The sequence below is a fragment of the Mus pahari genome, chromosome 2 (genome assembly GCF_900095145.1).
Source record: "Mus pahari chromosome 2, PAHARI_EIJ_v1.1, whole genome shotgun sequence".
Classification (NCBI taxonomy): Eukaryota; Metazoa; Chordata; class Mammalia; order Rodentia; family Muridae; genus Mus; species Mus pahari.
This window is the reverse complement of record NC_034591.1, coordinates 108,036,759-108,053,750: the sequence shown is the minus strand read 5'-3', so window position 1 is coordinate 108,053,750 and position 16,992 is coordinate 108,036,759. Positions and strand designations below refer to the sequence as shown.

The 16,992-nt window shown below is 48.0% G+C and overlaps 1 protein-coding gene across 1 annotated transcript in view; it reads left to right on the top strand.

Moving 5' to 3' along the window:
* The first annotated feature begins 319 nt into the window (after positions 1-319).
* Positions 320-16,992, top strand: part of Nup210 (nucleoporin 210) — a 105,174-nt gene continuing 88,501 nt past the window's right edge. Inside the window, exons 1-2 of the mRNA XM_021190746.2 lie at positions 320-533; positions 15,114-15,250. Of these exons, the coding sequence (XP_021046405.1) occupies positions 367-533; positions 15,114-15,250 (304 nt within the window). The 5' untranslated portion in view covers positions 320-366. The remainder of the gene's footprint in view (positions 534-15,113; positions 15,251-16,992) is intronic.

Sequence of the window (16,992 nt, the reverse complement as noted above, 5' to 3'; positions counted from 1 at the left end):
GCCTTAGAATGGGGGGTCAGTAGGCGCTCTACAATGTCCTAGGGCGCCTGTCTTAGTGCTATGTCCTGGCTCCACCGCCAGAGGCTCCAGACAAGGCGGAATGAACAAGAGCGAGCCGGCTGGAAGGCTGCCACCAGCGACGGGCGCGCGGCGGAGGCCTTTGGCCACGCGCTACGGGCTCCGGGGCTGAAAAAGGTCGCAGGACTCGGCGCGCTCTAGGGGCTCAGCAACCCGGCGCGATCTCTCCGCTTTCCCGCCTGCCCCGCCCCCACTGCGCTCGCCCCGCCCCACGCGGCCACCTGCTACCCGGCGCGCGCCGGTGGAGGGCGCGGGAGCGCGCGCCCGGGCGCAAGCGAGGCCGGGAGGATGGCGCGGGCCTCACTAGTGCAGCCGGCGCTCTGGGCGCTGCTGTTGCTGCAGGTAGTGGACCCCGCCGCGGCCGCCAAGCTTAACATTCCCAAGGTGCTGCTGCCCTTCACGCGGGCCACGCGCGTGAACTTCACTCTGGAAGCTTCTGAGGGCTGCTACCGCTGGTGAGGCGCGCGGGCCCGGCGGGAGGCGGCAGGTGCGCGCGGGAGGGGGGCTTTGGGCCGCAGGTGCGCGGCGTGCTCGCTCCAGCCGGCCCCGCGTGACCCCGCGGCGCGCGCGCCCTCGCTCTGTCGGTCTGCGCACGGCGCCTGGGCCACTCGTGTCTGGGCTGCGCGGGAAGAGGAGGCTGTGATCGCAGGCCATGGAGGGCAGCGCCGCACGTGGCCTCGGTCCCCTGCTGACAGGGCCCTGAGGAGCTCCAGCTTGAGCAGCCAAGGCTCTGGAGTCTGTGGGAGACCGGGGAGGTGGGACTCACCCCTGGCGCCTGACTGGTGTGAGAAGAGTGTCTGTAGAGACCTGGGCAAGGAGTCTGTGGGAGACACACCACACCCGTTAAGCCACTTTGGGAGGGTCATTAAGTCTTGGATGAAAGGACCATTTTCCAGCTCAGAAGTGGGAGGCAAAGGAATGAGATGCTGGTGGAGTAGGGTCTGCTTTGATGACCTGGCCTCCAGCAGGGTGTTGTGGTCCAGCCTTTGGCTAGGCAGATGAAGGGAGAACTCCTTGCTGGGTGCAGGCTGAGTAGGGTGTGATCAGGTCACACCCTTGACCCACACCTTCACTAGTGTGACATAGTCCCTTCCTTCTCTCGGGCTAAACTTTGCTGCCAGCCTCCTTAAGAATGTGTTTAGGTCACTGGTTCTCAACCTGTGTGTTAAGACCCAGTTTGGGGCCTCCTGTCAGATATTTACATTACGATTCCTAACCGTAGCAACATTACAGTTATGAAGTAACAACAAATAATTGTATGGTTTTAATACAGTTCAACAACAGAGGAATTTTCTAGGGTTACAGCATTAGGCTAAGGCTTAACTAGTTAGGTGTGTGTGTTAATGTTCTATATGATGGCCAGAGCTCAGACCCACATTCTGCTATATGTACTTCTCAAACTTAATTTGTTTTAAAAGTCTGCCTCATAGGGGGTGGCATTGTACCCCTATAATTACTTCACTAGGGAGGCTGTGGCAGTAGTGCCTCTTTAAGGTCAGTCTGGAGTGTCTTTAGGTTGGCCTCTGGAGTATGAAGAGGCAGAGTATTGTCACTGCAGTTTGGAGTAAATACTTTACCCTAGGGGAAGTGTTTATTCTTCTCTGGGGCCTTGTTTTGAGTGAGGAGATCAGCTGTTAATACTCTGGAGGGATACATGCTCACTCTATTGTTGAAATTGTCTGCTTGATAGATGGGCCAGAGAGAGGAAGCTCACTATTTAAAACAGCTGGCTCCAAGGGAATCAATCTCCTGGCGTGTATTTGTGCGCTGCTTCCTATGAAGTTCTGTATGTTTCTTCCTAGAATAACATTTTCTTTCTTTACTTCCTCTCTAACTGCACTTTCCTGAGAGTTGCTGATGGGTCTTGGCAGGTTTTTATATTCTTAGTAGGAGGATGGGGAAAGGCATTCAAATGCTCAGATACTTCAGACGCTTGCTAAGCACCCTCTGGATTGTTTAGTGTCTGGTGGCTTTCATCCTAAGGTGTCTTCTTTGAAGGTGTTTGGTTGCAGTTTACCCCTCACTTCACCGGAAGATGGTCTGTCGATCAAGCCCAGTTCAGAAATGTTATTCTGAATACAGCCACTCCTGGCTTTAGTTTTGAGAATCCTGGAGGTTTTGAGAGTTGGCGGGTAGCTAAGACTCACACCTGCAGTCGTCTCTGCCTGGAAGGAGATGGCCTCTTTATCCAGGAGTACTTCAAGTCTCTGAGATGAAAATCAAAGACAATTTAACCCCTGCCAGGCCCTGGGGGGTGTTGCTCATCCTTGGAATTCAGTGCTGAGCTCCAGGTTCTCTGAAGTTACTGCCTGTCTGAGCCTGTAGTTTCAAGGCTACCTTTCCTAGTTCCTGAATTGTAGCATCCAGTAACTGGGAGGTCATCTGGTCCTTGTTGCTGCATTTGAGGGAATGCAGAGAGGGAAGAGGTGAGGTGGCAACTCACTCACACTTGTGGTGATGGTGAAGGTGCTGAAGCTGAAGGCCTTCCAGCCCATCTAGAAGTGGGACCTGGGGCCACAGCCTTGGCAAATTTGCCAGGCTCATTTGTCTTTCCAGTTAAACCCAGACAGCTTTGCTGCAGGCCAAGTTGTGATTTGGTTTAAGCTATTTTGCATGGAAAATTATTTTATTGGTTCCTTTAAAAGGTATCCTTGTATATACAAATGATATCCACCAAAAACTTGAATTGAGAGGAAACAAGAAACTTCACCCTTGTCTTTCAACTTTGCCTCAAACTCAGACACATTGTGGTCTCCTTTCAGTTCTGTGGTTCATTAAGAAGGTGCTCTGTTGGGAAGTGGGGTAGAGAAGGCAGGAGTGAGGATGAGGCCCAGGTAAAGTCTGGAGACCCTCTAGTGTTGGTCTACACTTAAGGCAAACCTTGTGCATCCATGCCCCCCCCCCTATCTGTGTGTGTGTGTGTGTGTGTGTGTGTGTGGTATAACTGATAACTGCCCAGCTCACTGAATGAATGAATCAGTCTTATCTGAGGTAGTAGAGGAACCTGCTCAATACATTTGCCTAGTTTGGTCCTGAATCTTCTTAGCTAAGGGATAAGTGAGTTAGGTCAGAAAGATGGGGAAAGTTGTAAGGAAGTGACAAGGGAAGAAAACACTTTACCCTAGAATCTGTTTGAAGCTCCTGCTTGGCTGAGAGTAAGAGTTCACTACAGTTGACATAGACTTAACATTTCTCTCTCTGTCCCGATCTGTATCCATCCAGTGAACCAGGCTGACAGACAGCCTGACTTTATATGTTACTGTCTGTCTGATTAACTAGGCATAAGGCCTGAATGTAAATGGCTTTTGATAGGGCCTCATTCCTCCTACCCGCCCTGACTCTCAAATTTCAAACAAAACTGTTTTTCAGTAAAGACATCCTATCATCCTGTGTTCCCTTGAGCTAGACATTTGCCTTATCAATTGCAATTCTGTTGCATGACCCTCAGGAATCTTCTCTGATCTCCTTTAAATTCCATAGGAACCATTTGAAGATGGTGGCATCAAGACCTACTAAAATAGGACACATGTGAACACACGCACACACACATACATGAAAGATTATTTAATTTTTTTCTTTAAGGTTTATTTATTTTATGTGTGTGTGCCTGGTGCCTGAGGAGGCCAGAATAGAGTGTTGGATCCCCTGGAACTGGGGTTACAGATGGTTATAAGTGATAAATGGCCGCATTGGTGCTGGAAACCAAACCCTCATCCTCTGCAAGAGCAACAAGTGTTCTACATCACTGAGCCATTTCTCTAGCCCCTTTATGGTTATTGTAAAGACAAAGAAAGGTGACTGTCTCTTGATGAATTGGCACACACACTTATTTGTGTCCACCATGCCTTATTTGTCACACTGTGTTCATGTGTATATTTTGTTTTTCTCTTTAGGCATTTCTCACTTAACCCTTGTGCTCAAGCCTGTATTATACTATCTGGGGGCTGAAGAGATGGCCCTTTGGTTAAGAGAATTCACTCTTCCAGAGGACCTGGGTTTAATTCCTAGTACCTATATGGAGGCTCACAACTGTGTAACTCTTAAGTTCTAGGGGATCCGATGCCTTCTTCTGACCTCTGAGGGCACTGTACACACATATGGCACACATATACACATGCAGGCAAAACACCCATACCCATGTAGAATAAATTAGAAAAGAGGTGGGTTTTTGTTTTGTTTTGTTTTGGGGTTTTTTGTTTGTTTGTTTCAAGTCAGGGTTTCTCTGTGTATCCCTGGCTGTCCTGGAACTCACTCTGTAGACCAGGCTGGCCTCAAACTCAGAAATCTGCCTGCCTCTGCCTCTCAAGTGCTGGGATTAAACTGTGCCATACTGCCCTGCTAGAAAATTTTTTAAAGATTTAAAAAAAAATCCATAATAAACCCTGAGCTGGCTAGTTTTTATGGGAACTTGACACAAACTAGAGTTATTTTGGAAGAGGGAACCTCAAGTAAGAAAATACCCCCACCAGATTGTGAGGAAGCCTGTGGTGCATTTTCCTAATTGATGTTTGATGTAGGGAGGACCCAGATCACTGTTGGCTGTGGAGCCGGTGAACTGGTAGTCCTTTGATAAGAAAGCAAGCTAAGCGAGCCATGAGGAGCAAGTCAGTAAGCAGCACTCCTCCATGGCCTCTGATTTGCTCCTGCCTCCAAGTTCCTGCCCCGACTTCCATCAGTGATGGGCTGTGACCTTAGAATTATAAGCTGAAATAAACCTTTTCCTCCCCAAATTAGCAATAGAAATCTGAAGATAAACCCCAGCTCCTCTTCATAGAGTGGCTGGTCCTGAAGTTCTTTTATGTGTTGAAGCTGTGAATTTTTGCTAATTCAGGTCCCTAAAAGTCTAGGGGAACTCCTGGAGGGGGGGGGACTGCTGAGAGCAACAGTAGAGAGCCGTACCTCCTGCCTCTGTTTCCCAAACTGCTAGCAATAAGGATTCTCACACCAGTCAGAGAGTCACTTTAACAAAGAGCAGGCAGAGCTGGGAGGTGGTGGCGCACACCTTTAATCCCAGCACTTGGTAGTCAGAGGCAGGCGGACTTCTGAGTTTCAGGCCAGCCTGGTCTACAAAGTGAGTTCCAGGACAGCCAGAGTTAAACAGAGAAACCCTGTCTCGAAAAACAAACAAACAAACAACAAAACAAAGAGCAGACAGGTAATGGTGACATCACTATGCACTGGACCGTGCTCCAGAAGGAGCGACAGTGAGGGAGTGGGTGATGCCCTGCTTCCTGGTTGGACTTTGGGAGCATTTGCACATGGCCTGTGGAAGAAATGGACAACAATCCCAGCCATGTATTCATGGATCCGTTTCCCTGGACTCCAGCTGGGCCTTGAGTTCAGACAGAGAAAACAGCAAGGGCTTGGGCTGAGCATGTTGGGAGAGGAGGTGCATTTGGTGAGGGTGGGGTGTTGGGGAAACACTTGAACAAAGTGAAAGTAATTCAACTTTCACTTGAATCCAAATGAAGCCAGGTAAAACATTCACCAGAAATATCCCTGTCTCTTATCCCCAATGGAGGTGGTGACTGTCTCACCTCATTGGTGAGAGCTGACCTCATAATTTGGTTAATTGCCAAAAAGGGAAGGGGTGGGGAATGTTCAAGAATTTGGATCCTTGTCCAGCTGTGCATCTTTGATTTAAAAAAAAAACAAAAGCAAAACTGGTTCTCACAAGGCTATCAGAAGGTGAGGGTAGAGAGCTCAGCGGTCAGAGGTCACATGAGACCTTGTGGGCTTTGTTATGGGACAGGAAAAGGGTTCGCCGGTCAAGCCTTGAGTCTTGCTTTTCTGAGAACCACACTCGCTTGGCCTTCAGAGCTGCCTGCTGCAGAGGTTCCTGAGGGGTGGGACTCAAGAGGTGTCCCTGTTTGCTCACCTTACAAGGCCAGTGTGAGGAAGGTTCTGGAAAGTGTCAATATGTTGACTTGAGCTGACCTGGAGCCCTGGGTGGTTTTCTTCTACTTCCTTTGTGGGGTTCCTCTATTCTGCCTGACCCAGAGGTAACTTCTGCCTATAGACTCATGAGAGATGGGCCCTGCAGATATGTGGAAGGTGTGCTGGGTTGACCAGCAGTCCAGGTTTCCCATTCATCTCCTTTGTCTCTCTTACCCCTCTTCTTTGCCCTTGTTTTTTCACATTATTTTCTGGCCTGACCTCCCTGAGTCTCTGTTCCTCTTACTCCTGCCCAGGTCCTGGTCTATGTTCTGAAAAGGGGACAGCTCTCTTAAAGGCAGTGGCACCCAAAGAGTTGGGGCATTCTGTATGCCAGTGGGTCTCATGTAGCCATGGTGAGAAGAAAGTGTCACCCTTTCAAGCTCACTCTCCCTTATTATTTATTTACTGGTGCTGGAAGAGAACCCAGGACCTGGCATGATCTGGGGAAGCACTGTCCTACAGAAACTTATACCCGTCATCTCAGAATTCACTCTTGATTGTTGAGACCTGTTTAAAGATTTTCTTGAGTCAGTATGTGGATAACAATGTTTTATTTATTTACTTTATAATTTATTCTCTTTTATGTATGCCTATGAGTCTTTACCTGTATGTATGTGCCTAGTGTCTGTAGAGGTCAGAAAAGGATGTTGAGTCCCCTGGAGCTAGACCTAAGGGCAGATGTGAGCCACCATGTGGGTGCTCAGAACTGAACCTGGGTCCTCTGCAAGTGCTCAATTGCTGAGCTGTCTCTTCAGCCCCTCTTTGTGTGTGTGTGTGTGTGTGGAGGGGTGTTCAAGACAGGGTTTCTCTGTGTAGCCCTGGCTGTCCTGGAACTCACTCTGTAGACCAGGCTGGCCTCGAACTCAGAAATCAGCCTGCCTCTGCCTCCCGAGTGCTGAGATTAAAGGCATGAGCCACCACCACCCGGCTTCAGCCCCTCTTCTATTTTAAAACAAGAACTATGTAACCCAGAACGTTGCCTCCTAACCGTTTGCTCAATTCAGGGCATCAGCGCACCCTGACATCCATCTCAGAACTCTGCTTTGTAAAACTGAAACCCCTTAGCCGTTAACACTAACTCCCCACTTCCTCCTACACTGCCCCTGATGACCGCCCTCCTGCTTTCTTCTCTTTCTTTCTTTTTAAAAATATTAACCAAAAGTTTTACTTCCTAAGTGACTGTCCCTTTCATAGTCTCCTCCTTTCTAAGTGCTTGGCTGCTTCCGAGAGCTTCTGTGGGAAGCACTGACCCCAGGTTCAAAACATTTTTTTTTTTTTTTTTTTGCATCTGGTTTTCTGGCAAGCCCAATAGAGTGTCTGTTTACCCTGGTGTATAAGGCTTCCTTTCCAGTAAAGGTGAATTAATTTAAGGAAAAAAAATTGGAAGATGGTTCAGCAGTTAAGAGCACTGATTGCTCTTCCAGAGAACTAGATGTTAATTCTAAACACACATTATGGTGGCTCACAGTCCCCCATCCCATGCTCTTTTCTGTGTGGTGCAGACATACAAGCAGTCAAGATATACACAGAAAATAAAGGATAAAAAGATGCAAACGGTGTTGGATGTGACTGTGCTGAGTCGTGTGGTGAGGTCCTCAAGGTGTCCAATGCTCTTAGAAAGTGACTAAGATAAGGAACGTAATGGGGAAACCAGTCTACAATAGTTTGGGCCTGTGGTGAGGCAGGACATCATGGTGGGAGTGGGTGGTGGGACAAGGTCAATTCACCTCATGTGGCCAGGAAGCAAAATGGGAGGGAGAAAGGGGCTGGGGCCCCAATATCTCCATCAGTGGTGTACTGTAATGCCCTGACTTCCATACGACTAGGGGTAACTTCTTCAGGGTTCTTCTATCTTTCAGTGACTAAGTGTTCAGGATAAGGCCTGGAGACATTTAAGGGCCAGGCCATGCTCTACATATGAGAAAGCCCTGAGATGCCTGAGACCTGGAGCCTCCCAGTAGAGTGTTGCTGGGGTGTGAAGTGGAATTGGTCTCTTCAGCAGGTGCCTGGCTTGCTTGGCCCCTCCCTCAACAAGTTTGAAAAAACAAACCAGTCAACTTTAAGAAATGTATTTCAAAGGGTACATTTAGACGTGGAGCTGGCCAGGTGCTCACTGGTGCCATCTTCTGCAGGTTCCGGGAAGTCCTTAGCATAGTTTTTGAATGTTGTACCCACTACAAAGTAGCAGGATTATGTCATTGCTTCCTGGTCTAAGCTGTGTTGAAGCCATTGTTTTCTAGGTATATGGTGACATGTGGCAGTTTCCTGATCTGTCAGCTGGGGTTCTAATAGGACTATTGGGGACACAGCTGTACACATCACACTTTACTATTTAACATAGAACAGAATTATCGTATAATAATGAACATTACTGTGGTGGTGTTTATTACAGTACTGGGTCTGTAGGAAACATTACTGCAAACGGTAAAGAGCTCAGCCTGGAGCACTCAACTCCCCAGCCTTGAAATGCTGTGTGTGACAGGAAATGCAAGCCAAAATGTTTGCAATACAATGAAGGGATATATGTAATTTTGACTCCTAAAGGAGTCTCTTAGGCAAGATTTGTTTCAGGTTTCTATGTTGGAGTTAGAAATGAATGCATGGTCACTAGGATCTGCTCCTTGGTTCTTAGGTTTTGGCTGTGGTGTCCCTTGGCTCACTCTTAGGGTAGCAAGATACTGTGGCAACCAACCCCCACCCCCATCCCCATTCCAGTCTGTGTGGACATAAGCCGCAACAACACCTGTTTTGATTGGATCTGCCTGAGGGACATATGACAGCCCAAGCCCATCTCTGTGACCTGGGTGCACAAGGCTTTTGTTGGCCAGTAGTGTGTCTGTCAGTGTCCTCTGTGACCTGGGTGCACAAGGATTTTGTTGGCCAGTAGTATGTCTGTCAGTGTCCTCAGGGCAGAGTGCTCCGGAGCCTCCTGGACTGAGAGAGGAAGAAGGCTCTGTCTCTTCCAGCTGCTGTTATAAACCCATAGATGAAAAAGTGCCTTGAAATAATGAGAATGTCTTCACTCAGGGCTGGAGGAAGTCACAGATGTTGTCTGAGTGGCTGTGTTGTGGGACCACGTCACACTTGCATACTACCAGTTTCGTGTTGTGTTCTTGGTTGTGTCTGTGGTGGTGGATCAGGCAGCTCTGAGAGGCCTCTTTAAGTGGCACTGAGCCCTTTCTGGAGGCCCTGTGCCCATAGCCTAGTCAGTCCCCAGTACTGCTGTCTGGGAGCTAGGATTTCAATGTGACATCATCCTAGGCAGGTCCACGGATGGCAGACTTAGCTTTTATCAAGAGCACAGAATTCCTCAGCCACACCTCATCTTTCCAGCTAGCCTACTGGAAGTTGCAGGCTTTCCTTTCCTGGTCCATGCTCATCCCAGCCCTGAGTCCTCCTTTCTCCATTCTGTGTTCTCCTGCTCACCTCCCATGGAAGTACACAAAGGCAGAGAGGCTCATGTGGGCCGAACTATTCTCACCATCACAGGTGATCCAGCAAAATTCACATGGTTTGGATCTTCAGTGTCCCTCAGGGCCCATGTGCTGCAGGCATAGGGTCAGCAGAACCTTTAGAAGGTGGGGCTTAGAGAAAAAAAGTTGTCTTTGGAAATGTGTCCTTGAAGGATTGCTGGGTCTCTAGCTACACTGTCTCCTCTTGTGAGTAGCTTCTTGGTCTCCACACTCTGACGCCAAGAGAACCAACTGACCATAGGCTGGAACTCCTGAAACCACAGGCCAAGTAAGCCTCCCCTCCTTATATGTTGCTTTTTAAAGTAGGGATTTGTCATTGTTTTAAAAGCTGACTACTCCTCATGGATTCAGCGAATGGCTGAGCATTAAAGATTCCAGGAGGACCAGTGGCACAGGGGGAGCTGAGAGGAAGGAGGTATTGCCCTCTGCCTCAGCCGTGAGAGTGGGCGGGATGGGCTCCTAACTAGGACATGTGATGTGCAGGGAGGCATTTGCAAAGGGATAAAGATGGGAGAGTTGTGGGAGAGAGGGGCTTATAAGCTGAGATCTGACTTCAGATGGTTGAGGCTCCTGTCTGAACCTGCCTGTGGAACTGAGTGTGTCTGCTCTGTTGAGGAGGCCTGAAGGAGGAGGCAGAACACCAGAGTCAGGTTCAGGGAAGCATACTGACCTGCGATTCCTTTCTCTTGTGGTCAAGAGTCCTATAAACATTGTAGCGAGGTAGTCTCTACTGCCTTGTCCTGTCCCCAGCCCCCAACTAGGTTCTTACTCCCTCCCCTTCTAAGAATCAGTGGACAGATAGCTAGAGTGCAAACCAGAGGTACTGTATTATCCGTTCAGGATCGATAGCCTTAGACAGGGTAAAACAACTTAAAACATAGTGCCATACGGAATTTGAATGACATGTGTGTGCCTCAGTCAATGTTTCATTGCTCTGAAGAGACACCACCACCGTAATATCTCTTATAAGGAAAGCATTTAATTGGGTCTTGTTTACGGTTACAGAGATCTAGTCCATTACCACCACAGTGGGAAGCATGGCAGCATAGCACATAGGCAGATATGAAGCTGGACCTGGAGCTGAGAATTCTACATCCAAATCTACAGGCAGAAGGAAGAGACTGCTATGGGCCTGGCTTGGGCTTTTGAGACCTCAGAGCCCACCTCCAGTGACACACCTCCTCCAACACCATCACCACGTTTAGTCCAACAAGGCAACACCTAATCCTAAGTAGTAGTAGTGCCACTCCCTTATGGCCAAGCATTCAAATATATGAACTTCTGGGGGCCATCTTATTCCAACCACTACAGTGTGTAAACATGTTAGCTTTGGGATGCCAGCCACTGGCTCTGAGAAGTGCTGTAACTCAAAGCTCAAAGGTCTTTGGATGGCAGTCACTATTGGTCCCTAGCAGGGCAAGTCTGCAGGTCTGGTGTCACAGCTCTCACAGACTTCTAGAGTAGTAGAGAGCAGAGTAGAGTCTTTGCAGGGGTGGCAGTCTTGATGTCTAGAGACTGGATGTAGAGTTCCTGTACCTGCAGTTAGTTGCCCAGTCAAAGTCCAGAACCTGGCTTGAGTGAGCCCCCTGCTGGAGGCAGGAATCTCAAGTGCTGGGGATCCAGTCTCTATCAAGTTCATCTCCAGCAGATCTTGAAGGTACTCCGCTCTTCCTGGGTTGAATCTGTATCTATAGAGGACATGCTGGGCCAGGATGGTCTGTGATTGGCTGAATGCAGACACACAAATAGGGGGTGAGTCACAAAAGATGGTCAGAAAGCTCTGTGTTGGCACTCCATGTACCCCGACAGCATTAGGACTGCTGGCCTGTGTTCAGGAGCCCCCCTCAGTTGGGTAAGAGCTTTGCGTCTTGTTCTATCTGATCTTCGCTAGTCCTTTGCAGCTAGACTTTGTTCCATTGAAGATGAGGACATGGTGGTTCATACGGCAGGTGAGTGACAGTTCCCTGTAGCACCTTTACCTTTCTGTATATATCAACAGTGAGACAGGCCATACTGCCTGATCCTCAGCCCTGCTGTTTATTGTGCTGACCTAAGGTTCCTGGGAAACACAGGGGTGTCATTTTCAGACTATGAGACTTGCCATATGTTCCTTGAGGGTGGGCACACCGCTGTCTACTGGTTCTATACAATTGGGAAGGTGCCCTGAGGATAGCAGTTGATTTAACCTGGGCATGGGGCAGTTCACTGAGCAGAAAGCCATGTGAACTGGCTTCCATTTCTTCTGCAGAACATGAAACATGACACCACCCATGTGGGCAGACCTAGTGGACTTTTTTTTTTTTTTTTTTTTTTTTGCCATCTCAAGTTTGACAGGGTTCTCCTGATTGGTCCTTTCTACACCTCATTTGCATACACAGTCAATTAGAGTCCACTAGGCTTCCTATAACTAGGAGACAAGCCATGTTTTCCCCAGTCTTGCTCCTAGCCTGGTTAGTTATTTCTGCTATCTTCAGAGGAAGAAGCCTAAATACCTCAGAGTCCAGTTCCCAGCTATCGTCAGGCTTCCAGTTGGATCAAGTCTTCTCTAGACAGTCAGACTGTCAGACAGACAGACAGACAGACAGACAAACTTGCTCCAACTGTTTCTGCCTTAGCCTTTGAGACATGTTGCTATGGCTGCAAGCCTGGGAGCCAACTCTAGCCTTCAGGACCTGCCAGGGATGGGAGAACTGTTGTTCCTGCCTCTCTTGTCAGTGACCTGTGCTCTCTCTCTGCCAGGAACTTGGTAGCCCAAAGCCTTACCCAGTGGGAGCTTTTGAGCTACAGCGCTTGCTGACGGGTACCCCAGAACACAGGGCTGCCACATTTCTAACCTGTTGGTTAGCATCCAGCGGCCAAGGGTCTCAGTTTCTGATTTCCTGTTTGAGGATCTGTGTTCCCATTCAACTTTTTACTCCTGTGTGATGAATGCTATCTTTGTCTGCCCACCCTGTGATTGGTGAGAAGAAGGCAAGAACCCAAGATAAGAGAATTGACTCTCAGTAACATCTTACATTATGATTAGAACTTTCAGTAGAGGAAATGCCCCTTCTTGATAGGAAATGAGGAAAGAGAGGCCCAAGTCTCAATACCCTTTTCAAGAGCTCACCCCAGCCACCTAATGCTCTCCCACTAGAGATTGTACATCCTCCCAGTAGCACTGAATGCCTATGACCAAGCACATGGGCCTTTGGGGGACATCCAGCACACAACCTATAGCTGTCACATAGACAATGTCACTGCCCGGAAAAACCTGTACTCCTCACATTCACCCCTAATTTTCAGCCCTATTAAGTTTGTATAAAAGACACATAGTCCAGATATTTTAATTATAAGCCATATGCCTAGATTGGGCAGATCTAGTACTATACTAACTTATTCTCCAGCTATAAAACCCCTTGCTATTTGCAGTTTCTCCCAGCCATGTATGTGGTTCTGGTCCATTAGGACTTCCTCCTCCTCTTCCTCCTCTTCTTCCTCTTCCTCCTTCATCCTCTCCTTCCCCCTCTACCTGCTACCCCCTCTTGAGTCTCCAGTTTCACCTTTCCCCACCACTGCCCAATCACAGACTCTAGCCTTTTACTGACCAGTTAAAATGGGGAGAAAGTTCACATGGCATCACCTGAGTAGTGAGGGTCTGCTCCTTGGGAACAACCCCTCCTGAGGAACCAGTGTTAACATTAGAATACAAACATAATCAGAGCAACCCACCACATTACTCTTCCCCTACACTGTCTCTTCTAGTGGTTCCTTAAGTCATATCTGCATTACTAGGACATTCACAGCAGAACATGACTACCCATGACATCCTAGACTGTTTGGGCTTCACCAGAGTTTCCAGGAAGGTCCTCTTCCAATTTACTGATCCAAGCAGTTATTTGTACTGTTTCCATAGTCTCCTTTGATGGGTGTGAATTTTCTAGCCACACACTCTCTCTCTGTCTCTCTCTTTCTCTCTTTCTGTCTCTCTGTGTGTCTCATGTGTATGTGTGTGTGTGAAGCTTAACCTTGAAAAATAGCTTCAATTATTACTGAATAAAGTCCATCTCTTGCATGGTGAGAGACTCTTTCTCAACTTTGTTCTTCCCCCTTGGCTTCTGAAGTGCTGTATCCTCAGAGGATTCCTCAAGCTAACCACACATGCCTTTCCCTGAGAATTCCATCTTTCCTCACTGGTGGCTGAGGTTGGTTTAGCATTTCAGGCTTCCTGCAGCAGCTTAGTTGGTACCTGTGTTGTGTCCCAGTGTTCTCAGTTGAGATTGGAGATGTTGCCTGTGACCACCTGGCTTCTAGCAAGACATCAGCCATGAGGCCAGAAATCTGGAGATGTCTGTTCAGGTGTGCTATGTGCCACTGTTTTGTGTTGAACAGCATATTATGTGACCTAGGTTGCCCTCAGACTTGCTGTATAGCTGAGGAGGACCTTGAATTGCAGACGATCCTGAGTTTTGAGATTATTGGCAAGGGCCACCCACCATGGCTGGTTTTTAGCTGTGACTGACTCTAGCATGTCTGTGCTGTGTTGGAGACTGGGCTAGGTGAGGCTGGCACACTTTGCTCAATGGCTGTCCTACCCTGGGCACTGGTCACTCTGCATAGATAGCTCTCAGTGTGTGTGACGGCAGGACAAGTCTCTGCCATCTTGGTGGCATTCATTCAGAGGCCACTTGGGACCTGCAGTAACAATGAATACCCACTTAGTATTCCCAGTGCCACATCTTGTAGGCGCTGACATTTGTCCTCCGTTCACCTTGACCTGGGACTGTGGCTGTGCTGTGTTATGGAGCCGAGGCAGTGCCGTCTGATGGCTTCCCCATCATGTTTCCAGCTCTCCAACTTACCGGTTGCTGGGCTTATCTGCACCTCTCCTTCCTGTGGTTGTGAGACCAGTCTGAGTGCATAGGGACCCGTTATCACTATACTTCCTGGTCTCCAGGTGCTGTAGAAACCATCTGGGGATGAAGGATAACATCTGGGTGAGTGCTCTTGAGTCGCGCCTGGATCAGATCCAGTATTTGTTCCTCATGCATAAACCCTTTTCCTCCCTGATGTAAAATTGCATCAGAAACTCACAGGTTGAAAATATTACATAGAAAATTCCAGAAATAAACCATTCAATCAATAGGTTTTTAAATAACTTTGATTACAGTCTTGTTATAACTTGTGTTCTATTATGTTACCACTCTTAATCTCTTTCTGGGCCTAATGTGTAAACTAAAATTCACTGTAGGTATGTGTGGAGGCATAGATAGAGGCTGCGGTGGTTTCAGGGGTCCTCTGGGTCTTGGGCTTGCCTCCTGAGGTGAGGAGGTCTTGTGTAGTAGTCCCATGGAGAAACCTCGGACGGCGACTGTTGAATGCAGAGACTGTGTCCAGGTGCCCAGTGTCTGGCTGGATTTGCCTAGTGGGGGCTGTGTACAGTGACTCAAGCTCTTGGGTTGCAGAGCTCTGGTTCTGGAAGGTTTGGCTTAGCTTCTTCTCTGTTTTTCTTTTAGGTTGATGTATGAGGTCCCTCACCTCTGTTCTGTGTTTCAATATAACAGATTCCCAGGTAGAAGCCTTTTCTCTGGCTTCTGTGTCTTGCAGTGTGGTTCTAGGGAATGATCTTTCTTCTTTTCACTGCAGGTCATCCACCCGGCCAGAGGTAGCCAGCATAGAGCCATTGGGCTCCAGTGAACAGCAGTGCTCCCAGAAGGCAGTGGTGCAGGCCCGCTTGACCCAGCCAGCCCGCCTGACCAGCATCATCTTTGCAGAAGATATCAGTAAGGGTTTTATGGGGGGTCCTTGGGGTTGTGAGACAGGGCTCTCTTGAGACATCTACCTGGGGTCTAGGAGGCGTCCTTTCTGGTCTTTCCTCACTGAGACTGACACTGACTTTCTTTTCTTTTCTTTTCTTTTTTTTTTGGTTTTTCGAGACAGGGTTTCTCTGTATAGCCCTGGCTGTCCTGGAACTCACTCTGTAGACCAGGTTGGCCTCAAACTCAGAAATCCGCCTACCTCTGCCTCCCGAGTGCTGGGATTAAAGGTGTGCGCCACCACCACCCGGCTTTGACACTGACTTTCTAAACTCATAAGTTAGCATTTGTTACCTTAGGTGCTCTTAACTGGTGTTAAATCAAAATGAAAAAAATTGATGTAGTATAGGAAACCATGTCTTTTCGTTCCCCCGTATTTGATTCATTATATTGTAGATGTGGAGTACAGTTTTCCTCAGGATTCATGGCAGATTGGTTCCAGAGTCCCCTGGGATGCTGTACTCCTGGGACCAGTCCCTCAAGTGGTCTGGTGCAGTGCTGGCTTAGAACTGTTTCCTGTATTCCTCAACCATCTCAGACAACACGCAATGCTTCATGTGTTGCAAAGCTCTGCAGATCGGCAGACCGTGTGATCTAAGGGGTAATGGCAGATGTGAGTGCTCAGTGCAGAGGATGTTTCCTGAGTGTGTGCTTGCTGGAGTGTGCGTTTGTGAATCCCCAGATACAGGAGGCTGACTGAACCTGGAGAGCATGTGACCTTCTGTTAAGCTCCCTGCACTGTGATGTGATGGTTTCCATTTTACTATGTGTATTATTAGTATTTTTCAGCAGTGCAGAGGTTAAACCCAGGGCCTTGTGTGTGTAAGGAAGTCCTGGATCACTGAGCTACATGTTCAGCCTCTGCTAGGAATTATTACTTTAAAAATATTTTATTTATGTGTACATGTTTGAGCCATGGAGGCCAGAAGAGGGCGTTTGACTCCAGGAGCTGGACTTACAGGTAGTTGTGAGACAGCTCATACCCAAGTCATCTCTTCAACCCCATATTTTAAATGCTGAGCACTCTGCCTTTTTCATTTTTGTCCTGGCTGTTGTGGAATTCCTTGTGTAGACTAGTACACCAGGCTGGCTTTGAACTTACAGAGATCCACCCATCTCTGCTTCCCACGTGCTAGGATCAAGGCATGTGTCTAGCCTGCTGAGAACTACTTTTAACAGGAGGCGATCTCACAGACATTCCCTCATGTTAAACATTTAGAGTGTTCAGTTTCAGTTCGGTGTTAGGAACACTAGTTTTATGCACACACAGCTTGGGCTTATTTAGCTTATTTCCTACCTATCATAGATGCCCAGTTTTGCTGAGTCACAGCATATACATTTTATTGCTTTTTAAATTATATTCTTATTATATGTATGATGTGTGTTTATGTGTGGGTGTATGCATGTGAGTGTTGGTACTCATGGACATGAGAGGCTTCAGATCCCCCTGGAGCTGGAGTTGCAGGTGGTTGGGGGACATCTGATATGGTTGTGTTCTTAGCAAGAATAGACTGTGCTACAAATGGCTCAGGCCTCTATCTAGCCCATAGTTTTTGTTTTGAGGTGGGTCCAGTCTGCCCCTAAACTACTAGATCCTAGCAGTCCTACCGCCTCAGTCTCCTGAGTAGCTGGGACTATAGATATGTACACAACACCATATTGAGCACAGCAATATAAGAATTTTTAAGGCTTTTGATACATGGACTAAA